The 24,521-nt window shown below is 43.9% G+C and overlaps 1 protein-coding gene across 17 annotated transcripts; it reads left to right on the top strand.

The window, feature by feature from the left end:
* Nucleotides 1-13,218: 13,218 nt before the first annotated feature.
* On the top strand, nt 13,219-20,706 carry RAB29 (RAB29, member RAS oncogene family). 17 transcript variants are annotated; one of them, XM_063597436.1, is made up of 6 exons: nt 13,222-13,308; nt 13,745-13,870; nt 16,138-16,209; nt 17,047-17,228; nt 17,847-17,968; nt 18,248-20,706. In XM_063597436.1, exons 2-6 carry the CDS (start codon nt 13,747-13,749, stop codon nt 18,357-18,359), a joined length of 612 nt encoding a protein of 203 aa, XP_063453506.1. In that variant the 5' UTR covers nt 13,222-13,308; nt 13,745-13,746; the 3' UTR covers nt 18,360-20,706. The 17 variants fall into 17 exon arrangements, with proteins under 17 accessions (XP_054965023.1, XP_063453506.1, XP_008974791.1 ...); XM_008976543.5 differs by having other exon boundaries at nt 13,226-13,308; nt 13,624-13,870; XM_003822938.6 differs by having other exon boundaries at nt 13,228-13,437; nt 13,624-13,870.
* The last annotated feature ends 3,815 nt before the right edge of the window (nt 20,707-24,521 follow it).

The following is a 24,521-nucleotide window of genomic DNA, read 5'->3' on the forward strand; positions in this document are numbered from 1 at the left end:
CATCTCTAAAATGCAGAGATTGTCTGATAGAAAATACAGCATTGCCAGACACAGTGGCTCATGCCTGTAATCCCAGCACTTTGGGAGGCTGAGAGGGGTGGATCACCTGAGGTCAGGAGTTCGAGACCATCTTGGCCAACATGGTGAAACCCCGTCTCTACAAAAATTAGCTGGGCGTGGTGGCGGGTGCCTGTAATCCCAGCTACTTGGGAGGCTGAGGCAAGAGAATCACTTGAACCCAGGAGGTGGAGGTTGCAGTGAGCTGATATCATGCCATTGCACTCCAGTCTGGGTGACAAGAGCAAAACTCTGCCTCAAAAAAAAAAAAAAGAAAAAACACAACAGGCATTTATTGAGAAACTGGTGCACGGGGACACACTCAAGAAGCTAGATGCAGGGTCCTTGCTCTCGAGGAAGTTGTACTCTGGTCTCCATGTGTTAACTCAGCCTCTGTTGGGGGATTGTGCTATGGGTCCAAGCATTTATGGGTTAAGATTCCCTCCCTACCGAGGCTTACAATCTGGGTCAAAATAATGACGGCTCTTATTTGTTGAGTATTTCCTGTGTGTCTTCACCGTTCACCTTTAAGCCCTTAGAAACTTATAATAGACTGACTGCAAAGGGTTTGGAGTCAGATGGGCCTTGGTTCAAATCCCAGCTCTTCTGCCTGTATTTGTATAACCCTGGGCAAATCATTCACCCTTTCTGAGCTTCAGTTTCCTCATCAGTACTAATACTTATTTCATAGGATCATTATGAGACCTCAGTGAGATAATAAACAAAGCACTAAGCTCCGTGCCCGGTATATGCTAAACCCAAAAATCCTAATCAATACTACGGTGTGGGAGGGACGAAGGCCAGTGACTAGGTCATGTCAGTACGCTGGCCATGGGATAAATTCAGGGTGGATAAGGGAGCGGGCCAATGAAAAGGGCACCTGATCAAGGCTTGGGAGTCAGGGACATCCTGGAGGAAGCTGAGAAGAATAGGAGTTAGCCTAGCAGAAAATAGGAGAAAGAGCCGTCCTGCAGAGGGAACCAGGAGCTGAGCAAGGAAGTAAGCCTGATGCTTTTGGGAACCGCAAATAGCTCTGTATGACTGGAGTTGGGAGCGCAGACGTTGATAGCACAACCTTATGAGACACACGTATTTGTGACAAAGCAGTTTTTCTGAGATGGCAGATACAGAAAGGCAGAGTCAGAGCACAGCCCCACTGAGGTATCTCTGACTACAAAGCCTGTGTCGGGAACCACTGCCCACCCAGGACATGCCCCCATGGGATATGTCACAAAAGTATTGAGCAGATACTGGGTGCAGAACATTTGCCAGTCTCAAAAATCTGCCTTTTATCACAGCCTGTGCTCCAGTACTAACTCTTCAAAGCAATGTTTATAAGGCTAGTAAAGGTTAATGGAAAGAGGATAATTGCTTGTTAATTATTATTTATATAGTGTTTCGCTATATAGTATACTATACATATACTTTTAAGTGATAGACTCATTTGTAACATCAATGTTTTCTCTAATAACGCTATAAGATAGATATTATTGCCATTTTGCAAGAGAAAAACTGAGGCTCAGAGAAAAGTTAAATGTCTTGCCCCAGGTCATATATTCACACCCAGGTTTCTTAGCCCAGTACCTGCCTTCTATGCCTGGAGCCAGATGAAATGGCTGGCCATGGTGCCCCCTTACAAGGAATATAAAACATTGCCAAAACAGTCAGAAAAATGGGTGCCTGTTATCTCAGTTTTGCTTATGAGACACTATACATGACTGCAAAATGTTAATTGTTTACTGAAATAGTATCTTCCAATGGACATTTAAAGTCATGGCTCCAAGGCGCCAGCCTATCTCTGATGGTATTTTTATAACATAATTACAGGCAGCACTACCAATTCAGAGGTCAGTCAGCTGACAGTCTCCTGAACTTAGTTGTCTCCTTTAGCTAAACTTCAGAAACCGAATAATGCATAGTATAATGCTGTTTACTGTACTGTATTTTTATTACATTATCTAAATATGAAATATATTAATATGGCACCCATGAAAATGTCTGGCTTGAATGATTAGAAACAAAACCAAAAAAACTCTACAGCCAGGCATGGTGGTACAAGCTTATAGTCCCAGCTACCCAGGAGGCTGAGGCAGGAGGATCAGTTGAGCTCAGGAGTTCAAGTCTAGCCTGGGCAATTTGGTGAGACTCTCTTTTCAAAAAAGCAAAAATCTTAATAACTCAAGAAAGAAAAAGAAATTGCAGAAAAGTGAAGATAGCTTGGCCAACCAAAAAAGCATGTTTAAAAATAATTTCAAAGACTTTACAGTCATATTTATGTTTAGTTAAGTATGAATGACTAATATTATCTAGTCATTGGTGATTTTTTTAAGTTAAATGAAAAACACATCCAAATAAGTTTAAATGTTCTGTCCTGGCCAGGCGCGGTGGCTCACGCCTGTATTCCCAGCACTTTGGGAGGCCGAGGCGGGCGGATCACGAGGTCAGGAGATCAAGACCATCCTGGTTAACACGCTGAAACCCCGTCTCCACTAAAAATAAAAAATAAAATAAATTAGCCGGATGTGGTGGTGGGTGCCTGTAGTCCCAGCTACTCAGGAGGCTGAGGCAGGAGAATGGCATGAACCCGGGAGGCGGAGCTTGCAGCGAACCGAGATCGTGCCACTGCACTCCAGCCTGGGCGACGGAGCGAGACTCCATCTCAAAAAAAAAAAAAAAAAAGTTATGTCCTATTCAGTCATATTTATGTGATATACAGTCCTTGTTTTGAACATAAATATTTTGTATTATATTCAAATGTTAAGTGAAAAAAATGTTGAACAATTGTATAGAGAACATTGCATTAGAAGAGCCCCAAATTGTGGCCTTCTTGGGACACCCACATGTTTATCTGTCTTTTACTCGGCCACAGGCTGTCATGCGCATAACTTTCAATCATATTACCTAAATTGTTAACTACTTCACAAATTACTCAGAAATAAAGTATGTGGTTTTTAGGAATTCGAAGTCCATGGAAAGAGAGACTAAAGCTTTAAGAGGTTAACTTTAAGACCTGCCCCAGGTGTCAAAGACGGAATATTAACTACAGTCTCCTGATTGGCAGGCCACACACCAAACCACCCTTCGACACAGGCTCAAGAAGGTAGCGGGGAAAGATGTCACCATGGCCGGAAGTGCTCTTAGGGGACCCACTTCCAAGCCAAGAACAAGGCCACTGATCTCTCGCCCTCATAACTCCCATCCTGTGGAGCCAGAATAGTCCATCATGTGCCCACTCATGCTTCTGCTCATGCTTCTACATTCTATATCTCTCGCTTAGCTTAACATCTAGGTTATCTTTTTTCTGTATCAGGGTCACAGCTGGCTGCCAGAATCCTCTGAGATGACCCAGGGCTTACCTAGAATTTCTCCTGCTTCTCCAACCAGACACAACTGCCAGGCTGCCTTCGCCTATCAGGGCAGATTCTTTTTTTTTTTTTTTTTTTACTTCAGTAAGTAGGGGTCCTGTTTTCCACCTTTGGAACGAGGAAACTCAGAAAACATGCTAAGGATGCTGTACTCTTCTGGGGAACCTCCCTCATCCCCACACCCAGCTTAATTTTTAAAAATAGTTGTAATTAGAGGTAGACAGACATAGTAATAGATTTGGATCCCAGCTCTCTCAGCTCGTGGCCATAATTAGCCTCTTTTGGTCCCCAAAATGGAACAATAATGCCCTCTCTGTGGGGTTGTTAGGCACACAGAAGATTTGACAAATAGAAGCTTTTATGATGATGATGATAAAATGTGGGTTGAATTAGTGGTGGTAATAATATGAAGGAACTGGGGAATGAAGAAGTGGATAGCCCTGTAGCGATGCTGGGTTTTTTTGTGAGGTTTTTTTTGTTTCGTTTTTGGTTTTTGTTTTTTGTTTTTTTTTTTTTTGAGATGGAGTCTTGCTCTGTCGCCCAGGCTGGAGTGCAATGGTGCGATCTCGGCTTACTGCAACCTCCACCTCCCAAGTTCAAGCGATTCTCCTGCCTCAGCCTCCTGAGTAGCTGGGATTACAGGCATTCGCCACCACACCTGGCTAATTTTTTTGTATTTTTAGTAGAGACAGGGTTTCTCCATGTTGGTCAGGCTGGTCTCGAACTCCCGACCTCAGGTGATCCGCCCGCCTCGGCCTCCCAAAGTGTTGGGATTACAGGCGTGAGCCACCATGCCCAGCCGATGCTGGGTTTTATCCATCTGTGACATGGGTGCAGCTGAAGCTGGACAACGCTGAGCAGTGAGGAGGACCAGCCTGTTTCACAGCTAGGTTTCCACTGGGCGAAGGCTATGACATGGCTAAGCTAAGCCAACTATGACCCTGAGTCCAGCTGCATCCTCAGAGGCTCAGAAACCTAGTCCCATTCAGATGTCATCCCACTCAAGGAGGCTGCCAGACCCACACACCCACAGAGGCCTGTGCATAAGACCAGATGCCAGCTGGTCAGTGGACTGGACGGACACGTCAGCCTGACCAGCACATTCACTCCTGGAAGCAAGCCACAGGGGAAGGCAGATGATCAGAAAGTACCTGGAAAGTCAGGAATCCTAATAGAGAAGTTAGTTTTAAAACGCAAAAGTCCAGCAGGCGCCAGGCCTTGTTATATTTGGCTGCATGAGTCTGCACAATAGGGATACCTGACAGAGGGCCAGATATTCTCGTAAGACTCTGGTCCCTCTGCCAGACAGAGCCCAAAGAAGTGAAGCCAGAATTCTTTCAGAGTCTCCTTTCTTTGCCTCTGAGACCTTTCTTTGGATCAGTGCATTCCTTCTTTAGGTGTGTTTATACCTTGGGTCAATGTCACCTCCTGCCTGGGCACCTCTCATTACATGTGGATTTCACAGTTTATCTTTGAGAGGGGTGGGAGGACAATGCTACTTCCAAGTTCTTGGCAAGGAGGGGCAGGTTATCAGTGGATAACTAAGGATGGCCTATGGGTGCAATAATTTCTGCTTTTCTCACCTCCTAGAGAGTTGAAATAACATAGGAAATTAGAACAGTCATGTCCGTGTTGGAAGGGAACTTTATTTTGTTTCACAGATGAGACTTTCCTGTGCCATATGGACAGTTGGGAACCACACAACCAGTTCTTTGAAGTAAAATTTTCTCTTTAGTTTTCACTTTTTTCCTGTCTTCTTTCCCTGGCCTTTATTTGGGGTGGAAGGAGGGTAGCCACAGAAGGAGGCAAATGTGACAACCAAGGCAGTGAAAACTATAGTTTGATGTTTTCCCTAGATACTCCCAGGCCCAAATCTGGCCTAGACCCTTGGCACGGGCCAGCAGAGGAATGACTGGCAGGCTGCCCTTTGAACTTGCCAGCCTCTCTGTCCTGAGGGTTTCCTTGGGCACCTTGCTGCGAAGTCTTCCAGCTGAATGCTTAGCTGGGTCACAGGCATTTCACCAAGCTGCCTGCCCCTCCCCAAAGCAACAGCCAAAAAGTTATGATCATCGAAGTGAGTCTGGGGGTTGGGGCTGAGGAACAGCTGTAGCCTCTTGACCTCACCCTTCTCTGGGTCTGTCCCTCCCCTCTGTGCTGCTGCTGGGCCATTTGCTGTGTCACTTCAGTCTTCCCTTCATGTTACAAAGCATTTTTCCACTCTGCTCCTAGGACAATGTTGGAGGCTCTGGAGATTATATAAGCTGTCTCTCTCCTATTTGAAGTCAAGCTCCCAAGTCCTTAGGAGATTGCCTGGCACCAGATCATTTCTTCAACAAGTGTTCATTGAATTCATAGTGTAGGCATCACTAATAGCTACCTGACATCAGCAACATACTAAGATGCACACCACATCCTCTGTGTGGGGCTCTTGCCCAGAATGTTTCTTAAATCAAATCTTGAGGAAATAAACAGACAATCCAGGATATGAGACTTCCTGTAAGACAACTGGCATGGACTCTAAAAAGAAAGTCAAAAAAAAAAGGGCAAGGGATTGTTATAGACAGTACTGTCCAACAGACCTTTCTGTGATGATGAAACTAGTTTATGTCTGTGCTGTTCAATATAGTAACTGCTAGCCAAATATGGCTGCTAAGCACTTGAAGTGTGGCTAGGCAACAGATGAGCTGGTCTTTACATTTATTTATTTTAATTAATTACTTTAAAAAATTTGTTTAGAGATGGGATCTCGCTATGTTGCCCAGGCTGGTCTCGAACTCCTGACCTCAAGCCATCCTCCTGCCTCAGCCTCCCTGAGTAGCTGAGATTGCAGGCAGGAGCCACCAAGCCCAGCTGATTTTATATAATTTAAATGTAAATAACCACACATGGCTACTGGCTCCTGTATTGGACACAGCATGCTCCTAAGATTGAAAGAGACTAAAGAAATAGAATAACCAAATTCCATGCATGAAACTTCATTGTATTCTGGATGACAGGTGAGGAGAAAATGAGAAAAAAATATTGGGGAGCTATAGAGAGATGTAAATGTAAACTGTTTGTTAGATGATATTATTGGATTAAGGTTAATTTTCATAGATGTGACAATGGTATTTTGGGCTGGGCGAGGTGGCTCACTCCTGTAATCCCAGCACTTTGGGAGGCCGAGGCAGGCAAATCACTTGAGGCCAGGAATTCGAGACCAGCCTGGCCAACATGGCAAACCCCATCTCTATTAAAAATAGCTCGGTGTGGTAGCGTGCACCTGCAGTCCCAGCTGCTTGGGAGACTGAGGCAGAAGAATTACTTAAACTCAGAAGGCAGAGGTTGCAGTGAGCCAAGATGGTGCCACTGCACTCCAGCCTGGACGTCAGAATGAGACTCTGTCTTAAAAAAAAAAAAAAAAAAAAAAAAAGATAATGGTATTTTGGCTTTGTAGGATAATTTTATTATTAGAAGCTGCATGTTGAAGTATTTAAGCTTGAAGTGTCTGCTACTTACTTTCAAACAGTTCAACACACACACAAAGAGACAAAGCAGATATGGCAAAATGTTAGTAATTGGTAAATCCCGATGAAGGACATATTAGTATGCATTGTACTGTTAACTTTTCTATGGGTTTGAAATTTTTCAAAATAAAAAGTGGAAAGTAAAAAGTAGAAAAGAGAAAGGCAGACACATACAGGAAGTGTGGTAGTTACAGAGCAAGGCTGACCCCTTTCCCCAGCTTCCAAACTATATGTTCCAAACATATACCAGTTGACCCTTGAACAACACGGGTTGGAACTGCACAGATGCGCTTACACAGGGCTTTTCTTCCTCTTCTGCCACCCCTGAGACAGCAAGACCAAACCCTCCCCTTTCTTCCCCTCCTCCTTGGTCTATTCAACATGAAAACGCCAAGAATGAAGACCTTTATGATGAACCACTTCCACTTAATGAATAGTAAATATATTTTCTCTTCCTCATGATTTTCTTAATACATTTTATTTTCTCTAACTTACTTTATTGTAAGAATATAGTATATGATACATATAACACACAAAATATGTGTTAATTGGCTGTTTATGTTATTGGTAAGACTCCCAATCAACAGTAGGCTATTAGTAGTTAATTCTCGGGGAGTCAAAAGTGACACACAAATTTTTGACTGGAGGGTAGGTAGGCATTCCTAACCCCTGAGTGGTTCAAGGGCCACTATATGTGCAAATCAATTGTTTGGCACCTTGAATGTGTGTTCTCTTTCTCTTATTTATATCCGTCTCTCTTAAAAACTGAGATCAGAAATGCAATTTAGTGTTGAAGAAATACACCTTTCAGCCAGGCGCAGTGGCTCATTCCTGTAATCCCAGCACTTTGGGAGGCTGAGGCAGGGGGATCACTTGAGGTCAGGAGTTCAAGACCAGCCTGGCCAACATAGTGAAACCCCATCTCTACTAAAAGTACAAAAAAATTAGCTGGGCGTGGTGGCAGCCGCCTGTAATCCAAGCTACTCGGGAGGCTGAGGCAGGAGAATCGCTTAAACCCAGGAGACGGAGGTTGCAGTGAGCCGAGATTGTGCCACTGCACTCCAGCCTGGGCAGCAAAGCGAGACTGTGTCTCAAAAAAAGAAAGAGAGAAAGAGAGAAAGAAAGAAAAAGAAAGAGAGAGAAAGAAAGAAAGAGAGAGAGAGAAAGAGAGAGAGAGAGAGAGAAAGAGAGAGAGAGAAAGAAAAGAAGGAAAAGAAAAGAGAAAAGAAACAAAAAGAAAAAAGAAAAAAAAGAGAAGAGAAGAGAGAAAGAAAAACACTTCTCATCCCCATCAAAGAAATGATTACTACTTTGAGAACTGTGTCTTTCAGGGAGTACCAGAAATTTGCTAATCTTCCCTCTTAAATCTTAACTCCCGACCTTTCCAATTTTGGAAGCTAAGAGTAGTTCCTTTCACAGATGATCAGGAGCAAAGTCAAAACTTTGAAGGAAAAATTTACTTCTTCCTGTTTTCTTTGAGACACGCTGGTTGCTTATATAAGTTAAATAGTTACAAATTGGTCACATAGTTAAGTGACCAAAGTGCAAATAGAATATAAATGCTACAGGCCGGGTACAGTGGCTCACACCTATAATCCCAGCACTTTGGGAGGCCAAGGCAGGCGGATGACAAGATCAGGAGTTCGAGACCAGCCTGGCCAATACGGTGAAACCTTGTCTCTACTAAAAATACAGAACTTAGCCAGGCATAGTGGCACGTGCCTGTAATCTCAGCTACTTGGGAGGTTGAGGCAGGAGAATCACTTGAACCCGGGAGGCGGAGGTTGCAGTGAACCAAGATAGCACCATTGCACTCCAGCCTGGGTGACCAGAGAGAGACTCCCTCTCAAAAAAAAATAATAAAAATAAAGGATAGGCCGGGCGTGGTGGCTCACGCCTGTAATCCCAGCACTTTGGGAGGCCAAGGTCAGTGGATCACAAGGTCAGGAGATCAAGACCATCCTGGCTAACACGGTGAAACCCCGTCTCTACTAAAAAATACAAAAAAAAAATTAGCCGGGCGTGGTGGTGGGCGCCTGTAGTCCCAGCTACTCGGGAGGCTGAGGCAGGAGAATGGCATGAACCTGGGAGGCGGAGCTTGCAGTGAGCCCAGATCGCACCACTGCACTCCAGCCTGGGTGACAGAGCGAGACTCTGTCTCAAAAAAAAAAAAAAATTAAAAAATAAAAATAAAAAAATAAATGCTACAGGTGACCAATAAAGGCTGCAATAATAAGGGAAATGTTTATAAATAAGTAGATATTTAAGTCAGGCCTTGAAGCACCATTTCTCAAAAGTACTATTTCTCAAAGTGGAATCTGGTGTAGCAATCACATGAGTACTTGTCAAAAATGCAGATTAACCTGGGTCATCCCCTAGCCCTACAGAATCAAAATGTTGGTATTTAACAAGTACCCCAGGTAGGTGATTCTTATGCACACTAAAATTTTAGAACTTACAGTGACCTTTAAGACAATCCACTCCCACTTAGTGAATAATATAGTTTCTCTTCCTTTTGATTTTCTTAATAATATTTAAGTAAGATTTAGATGTGTAGAAAGAAATCTGAAGAGTATTCTGAAAGGTGATGCATCCTGGACAAAAATAGAAAACCAAAAATGACATTGGGCTTTAAAAGAGCATAAGGAACCTCACCTTGTTGGAAGGAGGAAACTCCCATTTGAAGTCGGGTGAGATAAAATTGGTTAGGTAGGCTGGGGCAGGTGCATAGAAAGCTTTGGACACCAGCTTCAGGGAGGTTGGCCTTTTTTTTGAAAGATAGTTGGTAGATAAGGAAGAACAAACAATGGTGTTTTAGGAAAACCATCCTGTCCAGTTGTAGACGGTGAGTTAAAAAGAAAATAAATTCAGGGAGACCAATAAACAGGTTACTGCAGGAATCCAGGTGTGAGATGGTGAAAGCCTGAACTAGGAAAGTGTTACTTGCTGATTACCCGGGTGACAAAATTATCTGTAAGCCAAACTCGCGCAACATGCAGTTTACTCGTGTAACAAACCTGCACTTGTACCCCTTGAACCTAAAATAAAAGTTGGAGAAAAAAAAAGGAAAGTATTACTGAATATGAAGCAGAGAGGGTGAGTGGGAGAAACCATTTACTTAAGAAACAATCAATCAGACATGGTAACTGAATTTTTTTTTAAAGGGTATAGACCAGGTGCAGCGGCTCACGCCTGTAATCCCAGCACTTTGGGAGGCTGAGGCGGGTATATCACTTGAGGTCAGGAGTTCAAGACCAGCCTGGCCAACATGGTAAAACCCTGTCTCTACAAAAAAAATACAAAAATTAGCCAGGCTTGGTGGTATGCGCCTGTAGTCCCAGCTACGCAGGAGGCTGAGGCACAAGAGTTACTTGAGCCCAGGAAGCAGAGGATGCACTGAGCCAAGATCATGCCAATGCACTCCAGCCTGGACAACAGAGTGAGACTCCATCTCAATAAATAAACAAATAAATAAATAGGTATAAAGGGACATGTGTAAAGGAAATAATAATGCTCAGAATCTGAAGTCTACATGGAGGCAAGAAATGATGAGACCAGTGACAGAAATAGGGAAGCTGAGAAAAGGAGCTATTTTTATGGCAATGTAGTAAGAGGAAGGATGTGGCAGGACATCCAAGTGGGGGCACCTTTTGGGCAGCTGAATATCACTGATCAGAGATAAAGAACAAATAAAGTGTTAATGGTAGCTATGATAGCGGTTATCACCAGTGCCGTGAGTATTCCTTCATTAAGGGCTGACACAGAGAACAATTATACTTATTGGGTATATTTATCAATCTTGGCTGGCAATAATGCCTGGATGCAATCACTTTATGACGCAGTTACACATGCTTTCTGATCTCAGTATTTACCATAATAAATCTGCTCCTATAATTGAGACATACCGCCCTCAAAAACTTATTTGTAAACAGGATTGGACCCAGTTAGAAAAAATGAACGTACTTGTTTAGGAAGATTGCATTGCAGAACAGGCAGAGATGCTGCACAATGATTCCTATGGAATCATTATTAATTGGTCCCCTAAGGGGATGTTTAGCTTGAATTGCACCTCTCAGTCTGCGTGCCACGGCCACACTATGTTCAGCTGGTCTGAACAAAATGGTCAGATGGTAGATATAATAAGAAGTACGGCAAGAGTTCCTATTATCTGGAACCATGGCAGTATAGTGGCACCTCAACCTCAAATGATATGGCCCGCTCTAGGAGCTTAACATAAGGATTTAAAATTAAAAGAAGAAATATTTAAAGCATCCGAGGCACACTTGACCTTAATGCCAGGAACTGGAGTGCTTAAAGGAGCCGAAAATGGATAAAAACACTTGGAAGCTCTGTGATTTCAATGATGATTGTGCTTTTAATCTGTGTTGTTTGTCTTTGTATAGTCTGCAGATGTGGATCCTGACTCCTGCGAGAAGTAGCTCACCGTGACAAAGCTGCCTTTGTGTTTATCAATTTGTAAATCAGAGAAGAGGGACATGTTGAGAGCAGGCCCTCCAAAATCTGGCCATAAACTGGCCCCAAAACTGGCCAAAAACAAAATCTCTGCAGCACTGTAACATGTTCATAATGGCCCTAACGTCCACGCTGGAAGGTTGTAAGTTTACAGGAACGAGGGCAAGGAACACCTGGCCCGCCCAGGGTGGAAAACTGCTTAAAGGCATTCTTAAGCCACAAACAATAGCATGAGTGATCTGTGCCTTAAGGACATGCTCCTGCTGCAGTTAACTAGCCCAACCTATTCCTTTAATTCGGCCCATCCCTTCGTTTCCCATAAGGGATACTTTTAGTTAATTTAATATCTATAGAAACAATGCTAATGACTGGTTTGCTGTTAATAAATATGTGGGTAAATCTCTGTTCGGGGCTCTCAGCTCTAAAAGCTCTAAAGGAAATCAGACCCCTGATTTCCCACTTCACACCTCTATATTTCTGTGTGTGTGTCTTTAATTCCTCTAACCCCACTGGGTTAGGGTCTCCCCAACAGAGCTGGTCTTGGCAGAATATCACTGATCAGAGATAAAGAACAAATAAAGTGAAGATAGATCTTTGACACCAAGGACAATTCACTAAAGAGTTTATCGAATGATTGACTCAGAGACCAAGAATCGGGCCTTAGGAAATACTTAGCGGGAAATGGGATGGAGAGAAACCTGAAAGAAAAAGATAATCATCAGAGAAGTACGGGGATGACAAAGAAAGAACAGCGTCATAGAAGGCATAAGGGAAACAAATGTCAAGGAGTGGTCAACTATGTCAAAACGAATAAGAACAGAGAAAACTGGATCCTTAAAGATGAGTAGCTTGAACTAACCTCCTGTACCTGGGTAACAAACATTCTGGGCAAAATATATTGTGAACCATGCTGATGTTCTTTCGCCACAAAACATAAGTGATAGCCTCTCTATCAAGAGACCTAGATTTCATAGTGTCTGGTCCTGGGCTGTTTTCCCATGGCCCCGCTGGTTCTCTTCCTCTATTCCTAGAAAAGTATAGAAAATGGAGCTCTCTTTGCTTGCCATTGAGCTCATGTCCTGCCAACTTCTACCCAAGTGACAGGTAGGTCAGTAAAGTTACAGGCTGAGAAATTAAAATTATTTGCCAAACACTAGTTTTATGATTATCTATTAACAACAGCCACAACAAATCAAGAAGGAGTCCCAGTGTATTTCAATTAGCTTCTAGCTCAAGTGATACATGAGTAGTATGGCTAGAATAGGCATTGTAGAAGTATGAATGGAGAACTGTCTCTTGTTTTCTGTCTATCTTTATTGTTATTGCTGGATATTAAATGCTGTAATTTTTGGCATAGGTTTTTTCCAAAGAATGGTCTCTTGGGTCAAGTTTTCCTGAACTTGCCTGGTATTGGGCAAGTTCACACAGAAAATATAAGTCATTTCACAAAGTCCTGGGCTTGTCTATCTACTTGAAGGAATAGGAAATGGACTTCACCTGGAGCATGATGGATGAGGCTTGGGCTTTTACTAATGAAATAAGTTTCAATCTTAACTCAGTTAAACCTTTAAAGACAGGAGAAAACTATCTGGGGATGGATTCAGGCCAGTGAGATCACGTTGCACAAATCTCCCCTTAAGGGATCTTTACTGACCTAGAATTGTTTCAAAATAAGATTCCAAACTGTCGAAGGAGTTTGAAGCCTTGAAACTTGGTGTAGGTTTGCTTAAAACAAAATAACGAATACACTACATTTCCCAGGAGGCTTCGCGGTGAGCCTCCGCACTCGGCTGGTTCTCTTTACCGCGAGGAAAGCTGGGAAATGTAGTGCCACAGGCAACCCTGCACGTGACGCTTGCGGAGGAAGGGGAGAGAGAGGCGCGCGGGAGGGCGTCTAGGGAATCGAGGTGCCGGCTGCTCCTTCCTCACAATTTGGTTTGTGCTGCAAGGGGAGGGTCCTCATCATCTGGCCCCAGTGGTGTAATGAGCTGACTGGGATTCAGTCACTGTCTTGGAGCCGCTCGGGGGAAGTCCCGGTGGGTGAGGTTCCGCGGCGCCTGGTCCCGTTTCTCGGCAGTCAGGCCAGGAGGGGGTGGGGAAGGTGCGAACAGCCGGGGGCTCGGAGCTCGCGCCCTGCGCCCCACCCAGGTTGCGGCCGCCCGGGGAGGAAGCGCGTATAGGTTGAGTGCAAAGTTTCCTTTTTTGCTTTCTCGTCAGAGCAGCCCAGACAGGCGGTGGGTGGGAATGCCTTACTTCAGTTTGAAGAGGGTCCGGATCCAAAGGGGTTAAAACGGGCGACCCCCGACCCCACTTCCCGCCTCCCTAAAACGCACACCCCGCTAGCCATGGGCAGCCGTGACCACCTGTTCAAAGTGCTGGTGGTGGGGGACGCCGCAGTGGGCAAGACGTCGCTGGTGCAGCGATATTCCCAGGACAGCTTCAGCAAACACTACAAGTCCACGGTGGGAGGTGAGACGTCTCGGGGCGGGGGGAGGGGGAGGAGGAGGCCCCGACCGCGGACTCGAGCTGGGGACCCAAGTGGGGTGGGGATTTGCTGTCGGTTGTTGGGTCCTTCTTCGGGTCAGGAAGTACTGTCTGGGAACCTAGATGGTGTAATTGCCGGGTGTTTGGTTTACACGCCTCTCTTGAGTTTCCCGTTAGATTTTCCCAAACTGAGCCCACTGCCAGGAGAAAGGTAAGAGCAAAGGCGTGAAGATGAGAAATAGGGAAGGGAGGATGAGGATGAGCAATTGCTGTTTATTGCAGGCGTGCTGTGAACTTAAGTCTCCAGCCTTTCAGCTGTCCGGCAAATCTCTCCAATCAGCAGAAGCAGCTGAGATCCTCTGTGGGGCCTCCTGGTTAGGTGCCGGCTGGGGCTGTCGTCCTGCCCCTCTGTTGAGGGAGGAACCGCAAGGTGTTTAACCTGGCTTCAGGGGGAGAACGCAGGAAGCGGAACTGATCTGAAGGACTCTAGCTTTGTTGTGGGGCTGTGGGTGGGATGGAAGACACAAAATCCCCGAACGAGCCCCTTGGCTACGCAGTCAGATGCCCATGAGGGCTGATGAGCTGTGTTTTTGTCCGTTGATTGCTTAAATAAAGGTAACCAAGGAATTCTTCCAAGAATGTGAAATATACCACTTCTCTGACCTATCTTCCCACCACTTTTTTCCTCAAACTGGAGAAGGTAGGGAGGAAGGGGACACCGAGTTCATTCCTTTCTTTCCTGGGTGTGGCCTTTGGACTCAACTATTTTTTCAGAGGCAGAAATGCCTTATTGTTAATTAGAAGGTATTTAGCTAGGAAGAGCTGGTGATGTGGGAGAGTAACTTAAAATTTTATTTCTCTCTGTTAAAAGAACTTGTTTCAAGGGGGGGAAAACTCGTACCAATGGAAAAATTGAAAATGTGTGCTCCTGTTCATATGGAAGTTTAAAAAGAAATTAACAAACATTTACATTGCAATTAAAACATTCTCCTTAAGAACCCCCAGTAGGGCCCAGTACGGTGGTTCATACTTGCAATCCCAGCACTTTAGGAGGCTGAGGCGGGAGGATTGCTTAAGCCCAGGAGTTCGAGACCAGCCATGGGAAACATGGCAAGACCCCCCACCTCTACAAAAATTAAAGAAGAAAGTAGCCGTGGTCCCAGCTACTCGGAAAACTGAGACGAGAGGATTGCTTGAACTGGGGAGGTCGAGGCTTCAGTGAGCCCCGTTCGCACCACTCACTGCACTGTAGCCTGGGCAACAGAGTGAGACCCTGTCTCAAAAACAAAGGAAGAAAAAATTTAAGTCTGGCAAAATTAAAGGTTCAGAGTTTCAGACACTCTATTCTGACCGCTCTGCTGTGCCCTCCCACTCCTAAATAATATAAGGGTCCCTATTTCACGGATTTGGGTTAAAAGTGGCCTGCTATTAATAGTTAATTTTTAACAATTGCTGTAGTTTTCCTTTAGCAAAGAATATAACTGGCTAATTTTTTTTTCAGTGTTTAGTCTAAATTTCCCTTAGCTTTGATTCCTGTCACAGATGTGAAAGATAATATTTCCAAACCTCAGAAATTACTCTGTTTCTCTCCTTAGCCAAAAGGCTTTCCCCATGGAATACTTACTCAGCCTTAAGGAGTCTCAGCACCTGCAGACTTGGTGGTAGATTCCAGCAGGACTCTTCAGCAACATCCACGCAGTGTCTTCTTCTTGGGGCTCCTCTGGGACCTTTTCCATTTATTCCATTCTTGCCCAAGATAATACCTGCGACCTTATGGTGGATGTAGAGTTCCCCAGGGTGTGTTCTTTTCATAATACAATTTGATTAGAAACCAACAGTGAAATTGAATGTGGAAGATACGAAAGCAACCACACTTGTCTCATTTCCCCCTTCTCCCCCATCACCCCTTCCCTGAGAAAACCCCCTAAATCTCCCAGAAACTATTTAACCTGAGAATGAGAATTGTTTTCATAGTTACTCCCACCCCCAGTCTTGGAGACAAACAGTAGCAAATAAATGAGCTTGACAGTAGAGTAAAAGCTGGAAACCCCTTTGGAGAGTGAGTATGAATCATCCATCTCACACTAAATACACGCATGTGGACTCATCTCAGTGAATTGAGGGCTTAAAGATAAACATATGGGATTGGAATTGTGTGTCCATAGGGTTTCACTGCCTATTTGATTTGAGTTTATCCCTATTAATTTTTTACAGTGAAATTTTATTAAAGTATAATGTACATATATTTTCAGTGGATTTTGCTCTGAAGGTTCTCCAGTGGTCTGACTACGAGATAGTGCGGCTTCAGCTGTGGGATATTGCAGGTAAAGTGGGAGGGCTAGATAGGAACAAGGGAAGAAATTTTGATTTAACTAGAAAGCTCTGAGGAAAAAATGGGGCAGCAAAGCCAGAAATTGTTTTTCTGAAGCTGGAATGATTGAGCTGCTCTGAGGACACATGAGCTGAATAGGTGCAGAGCTTTTGTAGATGTTTTGCCCTGAATAGATCTGGAGCAGTCTCTGTGTGGATGGAGGGGCTGGCAAGGTGGTGGATTGTCCAGACTATAGGTGGACACTCCCACAGCAGGGGAGGGTGCTTTTTCTAGGTTTAAGGCTGACCTTGGTGAAAAACAAGATCCCCAGAAAATAGATACAGTAAAAATAGTGAATCCTTACTATGTGCCAAGCATTCTTCTAAGTATTTTAAATTCACTGACTCATTAATCCTCACATCAACCCTATCATAAAAGCTACTGCTTTTGGAGAATTGCTTGAACCTGGGAGGTGAAGGTTGCAGTGAGCCTAGATGGCACCACTGCACTCCAGCCTGGGCAACAGGAGTGCAGGAAACTGTTTCAAAAAAAAAAAAGTGACTGCTTTTGTCTTCACTTTACAAATGAGAAATCTGAAGCACTGAGAGCTTGATTTGCCCGAAGTCAAATAGTATGCAGCAGAGCAGGGATTTGGACTGGAGCAATCTGGGTGCGGAATCTGCCTTGGAAATAATTGGGCTTCATTATCCCTTTATGGGATAGAAAACCAAGAGTCAGAGGGGGAAAGTGAGTGGCCCCATCTGACACATATGCTTACTGCCCTCTTCTACAAGGAATGGGGAGAGGCTGGCTCTTGGGTCACCTTGAGAACTCTCCCCTTTCTCCCCAGGGCAGGAGCGCTTCACCTCTATGACACGATTGTATTATCGGGATGCCTCTGCCTGTGTTATTATGTTTGACGTTACCAATGCCACTACCTTCAGCAACAGCCAGAGGTGGAAACAGGACCTAGACAGCAAGCTCACACTACCCAATGGAGAGCCGGTGCCCTGCCTGCTCTTGGCCAACAAGGTATGTGGCCAATCTCAGAAAATGGTCCCTAGCCTCTATCTGTGGTTAGAAAGGAAGTAAAATGCTCTCTGATTCTGGGCATCCATTTCCCCTTCTTAAGTTGGCAAAATCATCTCTACCTCCTTTCAAAGGATGTTGAGGGTGAGTGAGACTTACTTACTTTTTTTTTTTTTTGAGACGGAGTCTCGCTCTGTTGCCCAGGCTGGAGTGCAGTGGCGCGATCTCGGCTCACTGCCAGCTCTGCCTCCCAGGTTCACGCCATTCTCTTGCCTCAGCCTCCCGAGTAGCTGGGACTACAGGTGCCCACCACCACACCCAGCTAATTTTTTTGTATTTTTAGTAGAGACTGGGTTTCATTGTGTTAGCCAGGATGGTCTCGCTCTCCTGACCTCATGATCTGCCCGCCTCAGCCTCCCAAAGTGCTGGGATTACAGGCGTGAGCCACTGCGCCCAGCCAAGGGTGAGACTTTCTTTGGGAAGAATATTGATTATAGATTTCCGATGCTGGTGTTCTTATCCATTGGTGGAAATATGTTTAAAATCCACAGTATCTGAGCCATATTCTTTCTTAGTTGCAGGAAGTTTATGATACTGCCTTTTATTTTTTCTCTTTGCTAGTGTGATCTGTCCCCTTGGGCAGTGAGCCGGGACCAGATTGACCGGTTCAGTAAAGAGAACGGTTTCACAGGTTGGACAGAAACATCAGTCAAGGAGAACAAAAATATTAATGAGGCTATGAGGTAAGTAGCTCATGCTGATAGGCATGCAGATGTATCCATCTTCCACTGTGGCCCTGTGGACCCTCTTTTCTTATTTCTGAGCCAACAATGACAGACTGAGCCATTGGAATGCTAGCCCCTAAAGGTCAGGGATACTGTCTTTCCTGAGATAACTGGGGACAAAGGGGCATTTAAACCTTCTGGCTTTACCAAATACTCCCTGATGATAAGTCAGACTACATCTGCCATTTCTGCTTTTCCTCCAAAATAAGCTTCTCAGGCTTATTTTTTGTCTTTTAGAGTCCTCATTGAAAAGATGATGAGAAATTCCACAGAAGATATCATGTCTTTGTCCACCCAAGGGGACTACATCAATCTACAAACCAAGTCCTCCAGCTGGTCCTGCTGCTAGTAGTGTTTGGCTTATTTTCCATCCCAGTTCTGGGAGGCCTTTTAAGTCTCTTCCCTTTGGTTGCCCACCTGACAATTTTATTAAGTAAATTTGAATTGTCTCCTGACTACTGTCCAGTAAGGAGGCCCATTGTCACTTAGAAAAGACACCTGGAACCCATGTGCATTTCTGCATCTCCTGGATTAGCCTTTGACATGTTGCTGGCTCACGTTAGTGCCAGTTAGTGCCTTCGGTGTAAGATCTTCTCATCAGCCCTCAATTTGTGATCCGGAATTTTGTGAGAAGGATTAGAAATCAGCACCTGCGTTTTAGAGATCATAATTCTCACCTACTTCTGAGCTTATTTTTCCATTTGATATTCATTGATATCATGACTTCCAATTGAGAGGAAAATGAGATCAAATGTCATTTCCCAAATTTCTTGTAGGCCGTTGTTTCAGATTCTTTCTGTCTTGGAATGTAAACATCTGATTCTGGAATGCAGAAGGAGGGGGTCTGGGCATCTGTGGATTTTTGGCTACTAGAAGTGTCCCAGAAGTCACTGTATTTTTGAAACTTCTAAAGTCATAATTAAGTTTCTCTTGTCTTGGCATCAAGAATAGTCAAGTTTTTTGGCCGGGCATGGTGGCTCATGCCTGTAATCCCAGCACTTGGGGAGGCCAAGGCAGGCGGATCACATGAGGCCAGGAATTCGAGACCAACCTGGTCAGCATGGCAAAACCCCGTCTCTACTAAAAGTACAAAAATTAGCCAGGCGTGATGGCACGTGTCTGTAATCCCAGCTACTCTGGAGACTGAGGTGGGAGAATCACTTGAGACTGGGAGGCAGAGGTTGCAGTGAACCGAGATCATGCCACCGCACTTCAGCCTGGGTGACAGAGAAGGACTCCGTCTCAAAAAAAAAAGAAAAAAGAATAGTCATTTTTAAACTACCTGTCTCATGCAATGAAAGCATTTTCTTCCACAAAGAGCTTAATCCTCATGATAGGATTGCCTAGTGTCTCCCATTTGCAGGTTTCTGGGTTGATGTCTTAATGCATAATACTGCAAGTGACATCAGCTGGCTGTGATGCTTCGAAATAGGTCTGCTCCTCACAGCTTTGGGAATCTGAATGGAAGAAGAAAAGAGAGAAGTTAACAACCTCCACTGGGGCAACTTTGTGAACACGTAGGCACTTAGTCATAGGAAACATATTATGTGCAGGCCCTAGCCTGGGGGAGGAAAGTAGATAGACAGAAAATCATTAGGTAATTTAAGTACTAAATTGGGCAGGGCTTTTTAGTATCAAATCACTACTAGACCGTTTAATTTGTTAAATTATCTCTAGGATGGTGATTTATAACCTACCCAAAGTTGTCGATATTCTTACTAAACTCAGAGGCCTGAAGTTCTTTGATAGACCTTAAATAAGTGTCCTAAGTCAGTGGTTCCCAAATCTGGCTGGTCAGGAATACCTAGGAAGTTTGTTAAAATTTTTTTAAAATGTTTTAAGATTTTTGGGTCCTGAGCCAGGCGTGGTGGCTCACACCTGTAATCCCAGCACTTTGGGAGGCTGAGGCAGGTGGATCGCCTGAGGTCAGGAGTTCAAGATCAACCTGGCCAACATACTGAAACCCCGTCTCTACTAAAAATAAGAAAAATTAGCTGGGCGTGGTGGCGGTCACCTGTAATCCCAGCTACTTGGGAGGCTGAGGCAGGAGAATCGCTTGAACCTGGGAGTTAGAGGTTGCAGTGAGCTGAGATCACACCATTGCACTTCAGCCTGGGCAACAAGAGTGAAACTCCATCTCAAAAAAAAAAAAAGAAAAAGATTTTTGGGTCCCGACCTCAAACCTACTGAATCAGAATTTCTAGGGATGAAGCCTAGGAATGTGTTGTTTTCAGAACTTCCCTGGTGATTGTGATAAGCCTGGTTTGGAAACCATTGCTGGAGAACTTTGTAAAGATACAGAGACCCAGACCTTTTGTATTTACATTTAAATACAAATACAAATCCTGGGTTTCTATATGTTCTGTTAGCTTTTCAGGTGATTCTGCTACACAGACGTTGAAAACCACTGCCCTAAGAAAGAGATCAGAGGCCACATATCAGAGAGAAAAGGGGCCAAACCTTCGGTGGTTTGTTGTGTGTTGTTTTAATGCCAATTATTTTAACTTGCACAGTCTTCTGAAACCTTGTATTAATAGTTATCTTTTGTATTACCATTTTCAGGTAGGATTTTGATCACTATGATTCTGAAGATAATAGTGAAATAGTGAATTTCATTGATATGAAGAGATAATTGATTTTCCTTCATTGGTTTGAACACCTGCAAAATCACAAATAAATGAGAACTAAGTCTTGTATTCATAGTAGTTATTGGCCTTTAATGTGAGTTTGTCAAAGTGCTGTTTTACACTGATAGCTCAAGAGGATTGCGGAAATGGAGACTTGATTTTTTAAATACCTTTTTCTAAATTTCCAATTCAAGGGGTACGTGTGCAAGTTTGTTACATGGATATATTGTGTGATGCTAAAGCTTGGGTTTCTGCTTAGCCTGTCTCCCAAGTAGTGAACATAGCACCCAGTCGGCACTTTTTCAACGCTTACTCCCTCTCTCCCCACTTTTGGGAGTCCCCAGTGTCTGTTGTTCCCATCTTTATGTGTGTGCCCAATGTTTACCTCCCACTTACAAGTGAGAAATGTGGTTAAATACCTTCTTTTAAAATGAAGGTAAATATTATTCTGTTTACCTGTTAACTTACTAATACCAATTGCTTAGATCCATCTGCCTAGTACCAATTCAGTACTTGATGTAACATGCCAAATACTACTTGGAAATGTGACCTTTTTGAAACACTGAATGTGCTTTCTTTTCCCATTTGCTGACTCAGGATTTACCTGCCTTTTCAAGCATTGCTAGAGGCTGGCCAGCCAGCCAGCCCTTCTGGATATTATCTCCCAACTGGTGAACATTATAGGCCTGAAACTAATTAAGGAACTGAAATATACCTAATTCCTCTTTGTGCCCCTATCCATAAAAGAAAAGCAATTATGATTAGGAAAAATAAAATATTTACATGAATGGAAATGTGATGCTACTAAAAATAATTAGGTCTTATCATTCGGATGCTACCTCTTTGGTGCATTCAAAAGAGGTAGCGTCCAAAATTGTTTGGAACATAGATATCGTAGCCCCTCCCTAGAGGAGGTCCTACATTGGAGACAAGATGCCTCTCCAACCACTCAGGTGGCTTTTGGTCAAAAAGAAAACAGTTCCCCCAGAGTGTTCTCAGAAACCCTAAGGGAGGGCTGAGAACACAGCTGTGGGGTAGTGTCTGCCCTGACTTTCTTCTTTGAACAGAAGAAATTTGGTCACTTAGCTGAGTGACCAAATAAGTGGAGCAGAGGAGATTGTAGGTCAGGGAAGGCCCTTTAGCAGTAAAGAATGGCCTGCTGCGTTATCACTACTATTGCGCCAGAATTACCCCAAGATGTTTCCCTAATTCACTTTCTCCAGGTAGGGTCCCTCACTGTTTCCTGTTATCTCCAGATTTAACTTTTTCTGTAGGTGGTCTCTCTTCGGTCCTCAGGATACTATCTCATCTAACGTGAGGCCTGTCTTGCCTGATACTTTTGTAGGCAGTGGCTAAGGCCATGGTTAGAGGATGTAAAAATTTCCATGGAATTCTGTAAAATCTAGTAACCAGATTGCCCAAGGAAACAAAACTCAATGCACGTTTCCCCTTCACCCTTCTTTTTGTTTGTTTGTTTGTTTGTTTGAGATGGAGTCTCGCTCTGTCACCAGGCTGGAGTAGAGTGGCGCGATCTCAGCTCACTGCAACCTCCGCCTCCCACGTTCAACCGATTCTCCTGCCTCAGCCTGCCGAGTAGCTGGGACTACAGGCGCCTGCCACCACACCCAGCTAATTTTTGTATTTTCAGTAGAGACGTGGTTTCACCATGTGGGACAGGATGGTCTCGATCTTTGACCTCGTGATCCACCTGCCTCAGCCTCCCGAAGTGCTGGGATTACAGGCATGAGCCACTGCACCCAGCCCTCCCCTCCACCCTTCTTGGTTCACTGTGTATAGGAAGATTTCCTCAGCTGTGTAAGTGACTCATCTGTTAAAGCCAAATAACCCCCAAAGCTGCAGGTTAGAATAGGCAGGAAGTCACTAGAAAATGAGGTATTCTGGAAAGAATTCTACGTATAATTATATATATGATATATATATAGAGTTGAGTTTTGTTTGTTTGTTTTGAGACAGGGTCTCACTCTATCACTGAAGCTGGACTGCAGTGGCACAATCTCAGCTTACTGCAGCCTTGACCTCCTGGATGCAAGCCATCCTCCCACCTCAGCCTCGAGTAGCTGGGACTATACACGCATGCCACCACACCTGGCCAATTTTTGTATTTTTATAAAGACAGGGTTTCACCATGTTGCCCAGGCTGGTCTTGAACTCCTGAGCTCAGGTGATCTGCCTGCCTCTACCTCCCACAGTGCTGGGATTATAGGAGGCATGAGCCACCGCACACCCAGCCTTGCATTCTGTCTTTTTTTTTTTTTTTTTTTTTGAGATAGGGTCTCACTGTGTCACGCAGGCTGGAGTGTAGTGGTGCGATCTCGGCTTGCTACAGCCTCAACCTCCTAGACTCAATCAATCCTCCAACCTTCCCACCTCGGCCTCATGAGTAGCTGGGACTACAGGCTCATGCCCCCACGCCCAGCTGATTTTTGTACTTTTTGTAGAGACAGGGTTTCACCATATTTCTACATATTTTTTTATTCTGCCATAAATACCAGAGACTTCAGGATATAGTCAGAATATATGACCTTTGTTGTTAGAAAAACCCTGCCTGCCTTTAGTTTTCCAGCATGACCTGAATTCTCTGAAGTTTTAGCTGCAGTTTTGGTATAATGGTATTTATTGTTCTATATTAGAGTTCTCCAGGGAAACAGAACCAATAAGAGAGATTGGTAAATATTATAAGTAAAAGATATATAGAAATAAACATATAGGGAGATATAGATATATAAATATATGTGTGTTTATTATAAGGAATTGGCTTACACAATTATGGAGGCTGGCAAATCCAAAATCTGCAGAGCTTGGCTGGGTGCAGTGGCTCACGCCTGTAGTCCCAACACTTTGGGAGGCTGAGGTGAGCGGATCCTTTGAGGTTGGGAGTTCAAGATAAGCCTGGCCAACATGATGAAACCCCATCTCTACTAGAAAATACAAAAATTAGCCAGACATGGTGGTGGGCACCTGTAGTCCCAGCTACTCGGCAGGCTGAGGCAGGAGAATCACTTGAATGTGGGAGGCGGAGGTTGTAGTGAGCCAAAATCATGCCACTGCACTCCAGCCTGGGTAACAGAGTGAGACACTGTCTCAAAAAAAAAAAAAAAAAATGTGCAGAGCTGTTGTCTAGTGGGCTGGAAAAGTCAATGTTCCAGTTTAAAGCCTGTCAGGAAGGAGAATTCTCTTTTACTTGGGGGAAGGTAGTATTTTGTTCTACTGAGGCCTTCAACTGATTGGATGCGGCCCACCTACATTGGGAAGAACAATCTGCTTTACTCAGTCTGCCAATTTAAATGCTAATCTCATCCAAAACACCCTCACAGAAACACCCAAAATAATGTCTTGACCAAGTATTTGGGCGCCCTGTGGTCCAGTCAAGTTGACACATCAAATTAACCATCACATCATGATGGGTACTGTTTTGATTCCTTTTTTTTATAGTCTAATTTAATTTGCAATCAAGTTAAAGTTCATCTGATTAAGAACTATATGTTAGTGGGAATAAAGAAAGCAGATAGGAAGAGGAAAGAGATATTTTATGATTTATTTTGTATAGAATTCGTCCCTCAGATCTGTGAGTTGTATATGCCTCTTACACTATCTTTGAAATAAGAAAGTAAGCAATTCTTCCCATTCTGTGTTTCAGGGAACAAATGTCTTGAAATTTGACTGAAAGGCAGCTGGTTGAATTTGTAATACAGCCAAGGCATAACTGCAAGTCTTCTCATTCTCTGTCTCCATTCTGTCATTTAGGTTTCTGGGAAACATTTGGCCTGAAAAACCTATTTTAGAAAATAAGCCCAGACATTTAGAGAAACAGAACTGAGCCCTTTGGGTTTTGAAACTCTTGGTTTGTGTTAGATATCTTTTGA

Source organism: Pan paniscus, chromosome 1 (genome assembly GCF_029289425.2).
Source record: "Pan paniscus chromosome 1, NHGRI_mPanPan1-v2.0_pri, whole genome shotgun sequence".
NCBI classification, from domain to species: Eukaryota; Metazoa; Chordata; class Mammalia; order Primates; family Hominidae; genus Pan; species Pan paniscus.